This window comes from Prionailurus bengalensis, chromosome X (genome assembly GCF_016509475.1).
Source record: "Prionailurus bengalensis isolate Pbe53 chromosome X, Fcat_Pben_1.1_paternal_pri, whole genome shotgun sequence".
Lineage (NCBI taxonomy): Eukaryota > Metazoa > Chordata > Mammalia > Carnivora > Felidae > Prionailurus > Prionailurus bengalensis.
In genome coordinates, this window is record NC_057361.1 from 20,214,138 (window position 1) to 20,226,779 (window position 12,642).

At 41.3% G+C, this 12,642-nt stretch overlaps 1 protein-coding gene across 1 annotated transcript in view; it reads right to left on the minus strand.

Moving 5' to 3' along the window:
- The window catches only part of APOO (apolipoprotein O), a 56,734-nt gene extending 44,112 nt beyond the window's left edge, over positions 1–12,622 (minus strand). Inside the window, exon 1 of the mRNA XM_043569646.1 lies at positions 12,355–12,622. Coding sequence (XP_043425581.1) covers positions 12,355–12,363 — 9 coding nt within the window. The 5' untranslated portion in view covers positions 12,364–12,622. The remainder of the gene's footprint in view (positions 1–12,354) is intronic.
- Between the last annotated feature and the right edge of the window lie 20 nt (positions 12,623–12,642).

Genomic DNA, 12,642 nt, shown 5'->3' on the forward strand with positions numbered 1-12,642 from the left:
CATAAAATGAAAAATAAACTATGTGAAAGAATTAAGGGTAAAACAAAATGATGAAAACAATCAACAATTTTGCCCAAATCAGGCTACATTGCTGCCCTTAGTAATGTGTTGTAAACTGAATTACAAATAAAGAGAAATTAAATGAGTCTTTATTCGTGAAATAAAAAAAAAAATGCCTTCTTGCCGTAATGAGCATTCTATAGTACCTGCTTTTATATAGCAATCCTTTCTCATCTGAAAGGCCACACACAAACTGATAATAGAGGCTTTCTTTCTCTCAGAAGGGGGTTAGAAGAATACAGACAATGGGATCCTGAAATTTATCTTTACTATTTTGACTTGAAAAGGAACAGTTGGGGCGCCTGGATGGCTCAGTCCAGTTGAGTGTCCGACTCTCAATTTCAGCTCAGGTCATGATCTCACGGGTTTGTGGTATGGATCCCTGTTTGCGCTCTGCACTGACAGCACGGAGCCTGCTTGGGATTCTCACTATTCCTCTCTTTCTGCCCCTCCTCTGCTCATGCTCTCTCTCTCTCAAAAATAAATAAATAAACTTTAGAAAACTGTATAAATAAACCTGATGTTTTAATTATTACATTTTTAGCTATTATAAGTTAGCGGTCATATAACCTATCCATTAAAATGTGCAACTGCTTCCAAAGTTATTACACAAGACCATTTTTATACCTGTCACCGTGGAAAATAAATGCATGTGGGGACATTTCCCATGCTGTCTCTCAAAATAAATAAACATCTTATTTAAAAAAAAATTTTATTTTGAGAAACAGAGCGTGCACACACAGGGTAGGCACAGAGAGAGAGAGACAGAGACAGAGAGAGAGAGACAGAGAGAGACAGAGACAGAGAGAGACTTCCAAGCAGGCTCCTCACTGACACAGTGCAGAGCCAGATGTGGTGCTCGAACTCACGAACAGTGAGATCATGACCTGAGCCAAAATCAAGCGTCAGATGCTTAAACAACTGAGGCACCCAGGCACTCCTAAATAAACATTTAAAAAAATAAATAAAAGGAACAGTTATTCAGTATTAACTTATACACTATTTTTAAAAAATAGGTATTTTCTCACCCCCTATCCCTTAGGATGGCCACTATCAAAAAACAAGAAAGCAGCAAATGTTGGCAAGGATATAGAGTCAATGGATCCCTTGTGCACTCTGGGCGTGACTGTAAAATGGTACAACCACTCAGGAAAACAGTGTGGAGGTTCCTCACAAAAATTAAAAATAGAGTTACCATATGATCCAGCAATTCCATGTCTGGATATTTAACCCAAAAAAGTGAAAGCAGGGTCTCGAGGGTATATTTGCACACTCGGCATTCACAGCAGCATTATTCACAATAGCCAAAAAGTAGAAGCAACCCAACTGTCAAGGACATTATGCTAGATAAAATAAACCTGTCACCAAAGACAAATATTGTATGATTTCATTTATAGAGGTATCTAAAGTAGTCAAATTCACAGAAACAAAAAGTAAAATGATGGTTACCAGGGGCTCGGGGAAGAGGAAATGGGGAATGGTTTAATGGATATAGACTTTCAGTTTCCTAAGATAAAAAAGTTCCGGAGATTATTATGTATCCATGTGAATATATTTAGCACTGCTGAACTGTACAGTTAAAAATGGTTAGGATGGTAGGGTTTTTGTTATGTGTGGGGTTTCTTTTTTACCACAATACCAAAAAATGAAAATAAAAAAACTGGTTAAGATGGTAAAAAAAATAAATAAATAAAAATATAAATAAATAAATAAATAAAATAAATAAATAAATAAATAAATCAGAAGCGCCTGGGTGGCTCAGTTTGGTTAAGGGTCCAACTTCGGCTCAGGTCATGACCTCACAGTTTGTAAGTTCGAGCCCTGCGTCAGGCTCTGTGCTGACAGTTCAGAGCCTGGAGCCTGCTTCAGATTCTGTGCCTCCCTCTCTCATTACCCCTCCCCCATTCTCTCTCTCTCTCTCTCTCTTTCAAAAATAAATACACATTAAATTTTTTTTTAATTACAGAAAATCAACGCAGCCAGAAAGAAAAATAAACAGTATGCCTCCTCAAAAATGTTTTCTCTTCAAAGTGGTAACTCTGACAGGTCAAATAGTGAGTGAGAATTTAGTGCAACTATTTATATAAGAAATTAATAAAGGGAATTTACTTTTGATATATGATCATACGGCTTATACTTCTAAATGCTTTCAGATCAAATTTTGAGGCTGAAGGAAAAGCAGCCTCTGTATATTTGAAATAAAAGCGAGAGAAGGAGATTAGAAAATGGCACTGTTTAAAGGGGAAGAGGGATTTGTCAGTTTTTTGAAAATATGAAACTGAGGGAATGTGTAAGTATGCCCAGAAACAGATCTGAAAAGATGTGAATAGTGGTTAGCTGTACAAGTGGTGGGATTAAGGGTGATTCTTCAGTATTTTCTGTATTTCCTATAGTTTTCACAACATACATTGATTTATTTGGTATTATGCAAAGAACAAAAGTGGCTGTTCCTGAGTATATTCTAAAGAATTTGCCACAAAGGATGAAGGTAACTCCAAATGAAGAGGGACAAAAATATTTTGATCCATGAAGACATTTTTTTAATAAATCTATCGATCAGTGATGCCACGTTTTGGAAGAAATATATTGACAGGATAAATGAATCTGTCCTTCCAAAACGGCCACGTGGATGGGCATTTATTTGCATGTATAAATTTGGGAGCGTTTACACTTTCCCAACAACAGAAACCGCAATCATTTCAGTATGTTTCATACTAAACAGGTTAGGAAGCTAGTATTTTAAGAGTTCAGACTTGAACCTACAAAGAGAAAAACGGTTTTCCAACCATGACAAACACAGAACTATTTTATGAGAAACTCATTTCTGTAATTCTGTAGTAGAGTAACTGGTATCTCCCAGTTCTTCCTCATCCACTATAAACAAACTGTGATCTGAGGAAATAAGGCTGTCGTCTTCAAGATTAACATTATCTTGGCCTAACATAAAACCAACTTCTATTTTATCTCTGGAGGGTAGAATTCACCACAAAATTAGGTCAGCAAAGCAACTATGTTTCATTGGCAACTGTTTCATATTCTACTCTTTAAAAATAGTTATCGGTTTTTGTTAAATTCATGCAAAAATAATTAACTTGTCTGATAAATAGGAAGGAAACCTCAAGGCCAATGAGTGAGATCACTGTTCCTTCAGGCAGGTTTTGAGTCATCTGGTTGGGCTGTACTGGTTTCACAGACTTAGAACACACATGACATGTAATCTACCACGTTTCAAATTTATCTTGAACTTCCTCATTCAGACAGAAATGTACCACTGCTTACCTAAACCCCCATAGATATCCCCCCCCCCCTCTCTCTCTCTCTCTCTCGGAAGGCACCCCAAGATGAATCTTTTCAATCCCGAGTTAAAGGGATACAGGTAAGAAAAAAATCAGAGGGAACAATTTATTTCAAGAATTGTCTTTCAAACGCTTCTATGTTTTAAAGTAACTAAAAAAAAAAAATCTACACTTTCTAAGAGGAAGGGCTATTCTGTCAAAGCAAAGTCTATCTAAACCCAGGTTTCATTTCCTCAGAAACCACTGTGCGCACGGGGGACACCGGAACCCACTGACGACAACTGCCTTCAACCTCATCTCATTTATTCACGGCATTTTTCGTCCTTAAGGGAAAAACTGCAAAACTGTTTTATGGGGAAAAAAAAAAGCTGCTGTGTTAGGCTCTATTCAGCTGATGATAATCCGGATTCATAATGAAAATCTCTGCAAAAACACGGAACAAAAACAAGAAAAGTCAATATTTGGACTATACACAGCAACTTCTAACAGTGCTCCCCAACGAGGCAAGTCCACAAACAGACTCAGGGTCAATATTTGCCAAGTGAGGTAAGCCATCAACAGAGGATTCAGGAAGCTTGTTGGAGTCCTCGTATCATTTGGTGCTTACTTACTTGCCCGTGTCATAATACAACACGTGAATCAGCACCTCTAAGGGGAGAGAAGATTCATTTCAGCAAGCACAAAGAAAAACATTCTGTTATTTCACAAGGACTGACATCTGTGGGATGGGGGAGAAAAGAAAAAGAAACCTTTACTATTTTCATTTATCCTATTTAAAAAGACTGCTAAATGAATGAACAGACATATCTGAAAAAAGAAACCGATGGATATCCCTTCCCAACCAGAGCTATTAATACACACTTGTGAATCTATCTCTGGCTCCTCATTGTCACCCAACCAAACAAAGACATCCTTAAGTCGGAGCCAGTGTGGGCTTTGAATAAAACACACGGAGTTGCTTCAGAGTCAGAAAGAAGTAGGAAGACAAAGGGTGACTATTTAAAGTGCCTGTAAAACAATATTCAAAATACAACTGTATTATAATGCTATTATCATAAAAACTCAGCTTAATATTCAAAGTTAGAGTCTCTTAGCATGTCAAAAACTCTCCAACCCTTGCTCTAAATTCTTGCTTCTACAACTATTTTAGTATACAACGAACACAAGTTTTAAAACCCGCTACGTTAAGAAGTTGGCACTGTTTTCTAATATAACTGGCATGAAGCCACGCACAAATTAGGAAAAACTCAAAGTAAAAAAACAAGTAACTTCCAAATTCTAAGACTGAACTTCAGACTGAAATGTCTTTCCCCGAAAATATCTACATAAACCTTCATGTTGCATGCACAAACCATAAAATTCCACTTAAGCATTATTGGGGAAAATCAACTCTTTAATTCTTTCATTTCAAAAATCTTTTGGCACTTTCCTGTCATATTATAAATAAGTCAAGTGCCAAGTTTTGGAAACAGATACGTTTCTTTGCTATAGAGATGTCTTATGCATCTAATTACTCGCAGTAATTTTAAACGTACCATATAAACAAATATCAAAGTTCATTTCTTAGCTTCTAAAAAGTTCCAGTGTAGCCTAGAAAAGACATAGGTCTTGAGCAGGTATACATAGAGATCCTCGAGTCATAAATGTCTACAAATATGCATAGGCCTCACGGGGTAATAAATTCATTTACCATAAATGTCTAGTCCATTATCTACTGTTCTCTCTCTGCTCCCCATTCTTTTAAGGTACAATTCATCTACTTCTTCCTTCTCCTCTTCCAGTGTTAGCTGCACACAGGGGGCCATTAGCATTTTAGAAGGAAGAGTGTTATAGTGTCCTGAGCAGAATTCAGTTCTAAATGAGAAGTGAATTTATCCAAGTTTCATCTACTTGTGACAGTCCTAAGTTCAGGATGCTAATCTGAAACTCTAGATCACTTCAGTAGACAGATGTGATACAGGAGGGGCTGAAAACAGCTTACGTTCATACAGCGCTTCATTTACCATTCTTGTCACATGTGATCTTATTTGAACCCCCAACAATCATGTGCAAAATGGAGGGGCATATTACTGTCCCTACAGTACCATGATAAGGGGACTCAGAAACTAAGAAACCTCATTCAAGTTGATTAGCCAGAAACCAGAAACAACGATAAATTAGAACCTGGGCCCGTGCTTTCTGACTGCATCAAGGGCTGGGTAGTTTTTCTTCTTTGTGATCTACCATGCGACATCTTTGAAGGGTAACAAACGGGAAAGAATCCAATTAATCTTGCACATAAATATGTATTTACGTGAGTAAATATGTATGCATTATATATATATATGTACACAGTAAATATATATGTGTGTATGTATAAATATATGTATTCACTATAATTTCTCAAGAAGACCTTTGGAGATGTTTAAATTGTAGGAGGGAATCTTTATTATCTTTCAAAATATGTGCCATTTAAAATAATATTCAAGTAAAATAAAGTTGCAGCATTTCTTTTATAATCTACAGGTGATTTTCCTTTTCCATTTAGTAGTAGTATTCTCCCCTCAGTTTTTTTTTAAATTTATTTATTTTTGAGAGAGTGGGGAGAGGGGCAGTGAGAGAAAGAGGGAAAGAATCCCAAGCAGACTCCGCACTGTGAGTGCAAAGCCCACTGTGTGGGCTGGGGCTCGATCTCACAAAACATGAGATCCTGACCTGAGTGGAAATCAAGTCAGACGCTTAACCGAATGAACCACCCAGGTGCCCACTCCCCTCATTTTGTACTACTGATATACTATTCATGATAAGAAAACTAATTTCAGAAAATAAGATGGGCGATAGAGGCATTACATCAAGACCAAACAGCCACAAAGAGTATGTGAGGTAATAATGCCCTACAACTAAGAACACAGTCACCTCAGGCTGTTCTAAGCAGGGAGCTCTGAGGGCAGGTCACATTTTTGCCCTTCGGGAAGAAACTGCCACAGTTTTCAGGAGGTCAAATTCTCTCCCTCAAGGCGTTCCATCTCCAACCCTCGTCTCTCAACCAATGTCCATACCCTTGGATTCCATGTCAACTGGTCACTGCATAATAATGTCCACAGACACTTCAACGAGTCCAATCTCTTCAAAATCAAATGATCATCTCTCTCCCCCAAATCCACATCAGCCTTCTTCTACGTTCCCATCTCCCTGAATAGTTCTAACAGCCACTCAATTTTCCAAGCTAAAAGCCTGGGCAGCACCCTCAGATTCTCCTTTTCCCTCCTGTGCCACATCTAATCAACAACCAAAATTTGAAATTAAAAAATACTTTTGGAAAGCCCCAAGACTGTGCACCACCATAACACTACTACAGCAGCCTCCTACAAGAAGCCAACTAAAAGTAACAGCTCACATTTATCAAGCCCTTACTTTAGGCCAAGCACTGTGTTTGGGTCTGAGTTAACTTAATCCACACAAAAATGTGAGGCTGGTGCTAGTCTTAGCCTTGTTTTTTACAGATGAGGAGACAGCTACAGAGAACTTGAGTATCTTTCTTGCCCATAGTTAACACGGGGAAACCTGTCTTAACACAATGCGGAACTTGTACTTCTGTGTCCTTGGTTTTCTGCTCTGCTGGGAAGGCCCTTCCAGTTGCGTCCCTCTGCCCAGCTCCAGAGGTCAGAACAAGCATGTACTCCTCTACAAAGTCTCCTGATGCCCCCTGCTGGTGCTCATTCCTCTAAGTTAGTAGCTGTCAAGGTTGGCTACTCACCCTACAAAGTAGGTGACGACATCCCAGTCCTAGAGATCCTGATGGCATTAGTCTGGCTGCAGCCCAGGCAGCAGGACTTGCCCTCTAGATGATTCTAATGTGTAGCCAAAGTTGTGATCTACTGCTCTATATCTCCCCCAACCCTTTTACATCAGAGCACTTACTACACGACATCAGAATGGGCAGTTTCTGAGCCACTAACCTTAGTTTCACTCACCTGGTGGGGTTGGGGTGGGGATGGAGCTTTTTCAATCAGAGGTTCCAGGACCTCACTTAAAAAGTAAATCAGACCTTTGGCGCGCCTGGGTGGCTCAGTCAGTTAAGTGTCCGACTTCGGCTCAGGTCATGATCTCCCAGTTCTTGGGTTCAAGCGCTGCATCAGGGTCTGTGCTGACAGCTCAGATCCTGGAGCCTGCTTCTGATTCTGTGTCTCCCCTTTTCTCTGCCCCTCTCCCGCTCGCATGCTCTCTCTCAAAAATAAATAAACATTAAAAATTTTTTTTAAAAAAAGGTAAATCAGACCCATGGACACAGGGCCCTGTAAAATGTCTCTCAAATAATTCTTGTGTGCAGCCAAATCTGCAAATTGTCTCCTAGGTAAGAACTGGGAGTTTTCATTTGTACCCACCAGGGTGTAGCACGGTGCTCACCATAGCTGGACTATGATAAACATTTGGGTAATGAATGAAATCTAGTAACACAAATCTGGGGATGGGGTGTATATATTCAATTCCAGCAGCAGCACCCAGAAAAACTGCTTCCTCGAATAGAACTGGGCAGCTTTTCAAATGTGTTTTTTAATCCACCAGTGCCCCCTACTGACCTGAAGATGGATAACTAAATCAAAACAATGGTTACAGTTCAAATATTTTAATTGTATGTGCGCATAACTAGTCTCTCACAAACACGCGCGCACGCGCGCGCGCACACACACACACACACACACACACACACACACAGTACTTTTTCCACCAACACCTATACTATCAATCCCTATTCCCTTCAGTCCTGGCTGACCCAAGCTGATAACTCTCAAACCCAGATCAATCCTGCCAGTTGCTAGTCTCCACTTCCAGGAAGCAATCATGATAGAGCTCACGAAAGCAGCTCTCAGCAGAGCAATCAAAGCCTCTTACTGATCTTTTTTGTTCCTTGGTCACTGCCTCTTCCAAATCCCACCATATTCATAAAACCACTCACCTTTGGAAAACACAAGAAACCATTCATCTACCAATCTGCCTCACTTTATACTATTCAAAGTATGATGGGGGAGCAGCAGCATCTATACCATCCAGAAGTGTGTTAAAAAAGGGAGACTCTGAGGCCCCACCCCAGATCTACCAAATCAGAGTTGCACGTACAAATTTTGAGAGGCACTGGTTCTCACCTTCCTCAACTACTAAACCTGACATCGCCATTTTATGACAACTATTTTTCTAAGTGACTGCTTTGCTATCTTGAAATAAAATTCATCACCCACTACATGCATAAGTCGAAAAAAAGAGAGGCCAGTATCCTGATTTGATGGTAACATAATGGAGAACAAAAGGAAAAGATTTATAATAGGAATTATATTTCAGTATATAAATGTTCAACACAACTAAATTAAACATGTGCAGCACAATCCGAGTTCCCAAAATGTATCCCAATTGGGTGGTACTGTCCAGCTGAGAACCACTGGTCCACCATCACTCCCACCCTTTTCCTTCTACCTCATAGGAAGAAGGCAACATCTTTCCTCCTTTTTGAAGCTGAGGGATTCTCTCTTAGAAAAGCCTCCTCCCTGGGGCGCCTGGGTGGCTCAGTCAGTTAAGCGGTTAAGCGTCCAACTTCGGCTCAGGTCATGATCTTGCAGTTCGTGAATTCAAGCCCCCGTGTCAGGCTCTGTGCTGACAGCTCAGAGTCTGGAGCCCACTTCAGATTCTGTGTCTCCCTCTCTCTCTGTCCTTCCCCTGCTCATGCTCTCTCTCTCTCTCTCTCTCTCTCTCAAAAATAAACACTAAAAAAATTTTTTTAGTTTCTATATATATATATAAAAAAAAGAAGAGGCTCCTCCCTACATTCCTCCCTAAGGCCATAAACACTGTCAAATCTTGAATAGTGGAACAACCACAAAAACAACTCTATAATCTTGACCTAACAGGCCTCTCCAGTTACCTACCATATTCCTCTCTCCTTCCCTTAAAGGAGAAAATCAAACTTATCAACCCCACCACCAATGTGTCCATTTACTCATGTCTCAGTAACCAGCCCACGTTAATATAGCTTTCACTTCTATCAGTAAACCCACATGTATAAAGGTCATGGAAGCTTTCCAAATTGCCCAAATTAATGAGCACTTCTCCAAATTCATCTAACTTATCTTTCTGTAATGGACATTGTTGACTGCACATCTGAATTCCATTCCCTGCTGTGTTCATAAATTCATTTTTCTCCCCGGTGATTGAGATAAATTGACCCCATCCCCAGTTGATTTTGTTAGTCTCGGCCAATCAGAGCATGGCATTGCCCTGGCAATGGTTATCAGCTGAGGGGCAGACATGTGACTGAAGTTGGTCCAATCAGAATGAAGGAAGAGGGTAATCCATGCGTGGGAGTTCTGTCCTCTCCCTTGCTCTAGTGAATGAGAAAACGTGTTACTACTGCCTGTTACGCTGCAACCATAAGGGAAATCAATCTTACTATGAAAAGCCAAGAAAAGGACCAGGTCCTTGATGACATTGTTGACCCACTGGAGTCCACCCATCCTCTAGACTTTGTGAGAGAATTCTCCTTACTATTTAAGCAAGTAGGTTTTCCCAACTGAAAGCATCCTAACATAGTCTGTCCATGAAACTTTTTTCCCTTGATTTTCTAAACGTCACCCTTTTGTACACCTACTTACCAGATTTCTAGCCTCCCCTCTTCCTCTGCCTATTCCTTACACTTAGGTGTCTGCCAAGGTTTGTTGTGACCTTTTCTACTCAAACTACATGTTTGACTAATTTAACCTGAGATATACTAGTACTTCCTACTTGGCTTTCAAACCTAAATGTAAATGTCTCTTCTGTGAAGCTTCCCCTGAAGTCCCCAGGGGTTCTATGCCCTTTTGTTGTGCCATACATCTCCTTGGCAGTCTGGTGAGCCCTATGGACCCCTACTCAAAATAATGCTTCTAACTGTATAAAATGCCAACTATACTTCAATAGTTAGAAAAACATTTTTAAAACTCAAAATCAGATATAGGAATATAGGCTTATTAGCTCATTAAATAAAAAGACTTAACAGTGAGTCTTATAACTACTGTAATATTGAAGTCGTGATGATCACAAATGATTGATACCTTGATATCTGCAATAACTGTGCTACGAAAATGTCTATGATATGTATTGGTCCTGTGACTTCCACTGATGATGAGTATTGCTAATACTAGTGTGCTTTATTGCTGTACTAGCTTATTAAATTAATCACTCCTAATGAACCACATCTCCTCATAGCCAGAATCTTGAGTAATGTCCCCATATTGACTCTGGGCTTGGCCATGTGACTTGTTTTGACATCAGCACATGTGATGCAAGCAGGTAAGTGTTTGCACAATCAGACTTGCCCTCTTAGGACCTAGTGACCATGTGAGGAAGCCCAAGGTAGGCACAATGGAGGCACCAAGCCCTCACACATGACAATAAGGCCACCTTACAGTCTAGCCACCAGCCGAATTCAGCCAATGGGGGATGCCAGCAGAACTGCCCAGGCAGACCCACTGACTGTGAGACATAACAAATCATTATACTTTTAAGGCACTGGTTTGCATTGGCTTGTTACCTAACAAAAGCTAACTGATACAGTTACGTACACTTGTAACTGAAGGAAATGCTACATTTCAGTTGGCAATTGGTGAAAATGAAGTTTTTTCACATCAGGGTTTAAGGACTTCCCTGAATTCTATCTACAGACCCTCGAAGGGGCTGAAGACCACAGGTTAAGAACACTTGGTGCAGAGGGGAACCCCCGAGGCAAAGGAGATCCTGCTCTCCTTTCTACTACCACAGTACATTGTTGATACCCATATAAACGGATCACAGCACATCTTTTGTTGTTGCAACACTAAAACTGAGCTGAACTCCTTGCACACAATAGGTGTTCAACACAAACTTATCAAATGAATGTAAACTGCTTATGGGATCTGTCCCGTAACTAAACTGTGAGCTGCCTGAAAACAAACTAAAAGCAAACACTTAGATGGCACTTCTATATGCCAAAGGCTCTTCCAAGTGCTTTAAACATACTTATTTACTCCTTATAACAACCCTATGAAGTATATGCTATTCCCCCAACTTTACAGACAGGAAAACAGGCACAGAAAGGTTAAGGGATGTGCCCAAGGTCACCCAGCTGGAAAGTGGCAATGCCAAGACTGGAAGGCTGAATCCATGTTCTGATTTTATAGCGTGTCCTAATGTGCCCTAAGCACATTGCAGGAGCACAATAAAACTTCTAAATGAGTAGTACAATTTTGAGATTTCATTAGCACTATTTTACAGGTGCTGTGCTTCTTGAAGACTCAATGTTGTACACTAACTTCTGGGAGCTTATGATTTGTTTTCACGATAGAAAACATCATTTATTTTTTTTTAAATAGAATGATGGCTTCAAGTTTAAAACGCAGATTTTTGAAACAAAGTCTTCACTCTGAAAGGCGATCTCTTTCAAAGGAAATGAACTCGTAAAATGTAAAACAATGGGGTCGACTTGTCTGTACCAAATAATGTTCACTTGAGAGGGCAACAAAGTTGCAGCTTACCACCCTTCCAGCCATTCCCACATTGCCATACCAACTTCCCCAAATCCTGCAGCAGCTTCTCCGAAGGTGACCCTCCCCCATTCACACGTCAGGTTCTGAAACCTGATCCTGCCAGGCAACCAAAGCCGAACCCTGCAGTGCCCTGAGCTGGCCTCTCCTTACACACGAACCCGAGGGCACCATCGGGGGTGTGTGTGATTATTTTTGGGGGGGACTTTAACTTTTCAAAGTGTTTTATTCACGAGAGCAAGACCCACAGGGCCCACCCACCCATCCCGGGATCTCACGCCTCCGCCCAGCAACCTTTCGCTCCTAGGTGACCGGTGAAAGAACAGCTGGGTCGGGACGCAGCTGGCCCAGAGGCGAGAAAAGCCTCAGGGCGAGCCGGGCCTGACCCCCGGAGAGGCCCACGAGAGCGCGGGCAGGGCTTCACAAGGCCGGGAGGGGGCGGTGACAATTGTGACCCGGCTCCACGCTCTCACCTTGAACATGTTGCTGGCAGAGGTGGCTCCCGCGGGGTCACCCCGGCCTCGGCCCCGCCCACTACAGAGAGGTTGCTACGGCGGCCGGGTAGGGCCCTGATTCCTCTGACCGCAAGCGGGCCGCTGTTCGGGTGACTGCCGTACAGCCAATTCGATCCCGCGAAGGCTTAGTTCGGAAGCCTGGTCTGGTAGCGGCGTCGCCGAGCTGCAGCGCGTCGCTCCTCAGACTGCCTGGGAACGCAAGCCCCGCCTCCAGGAGGCTCCGCCCCTGCGCCAGCCGTTGCTAGG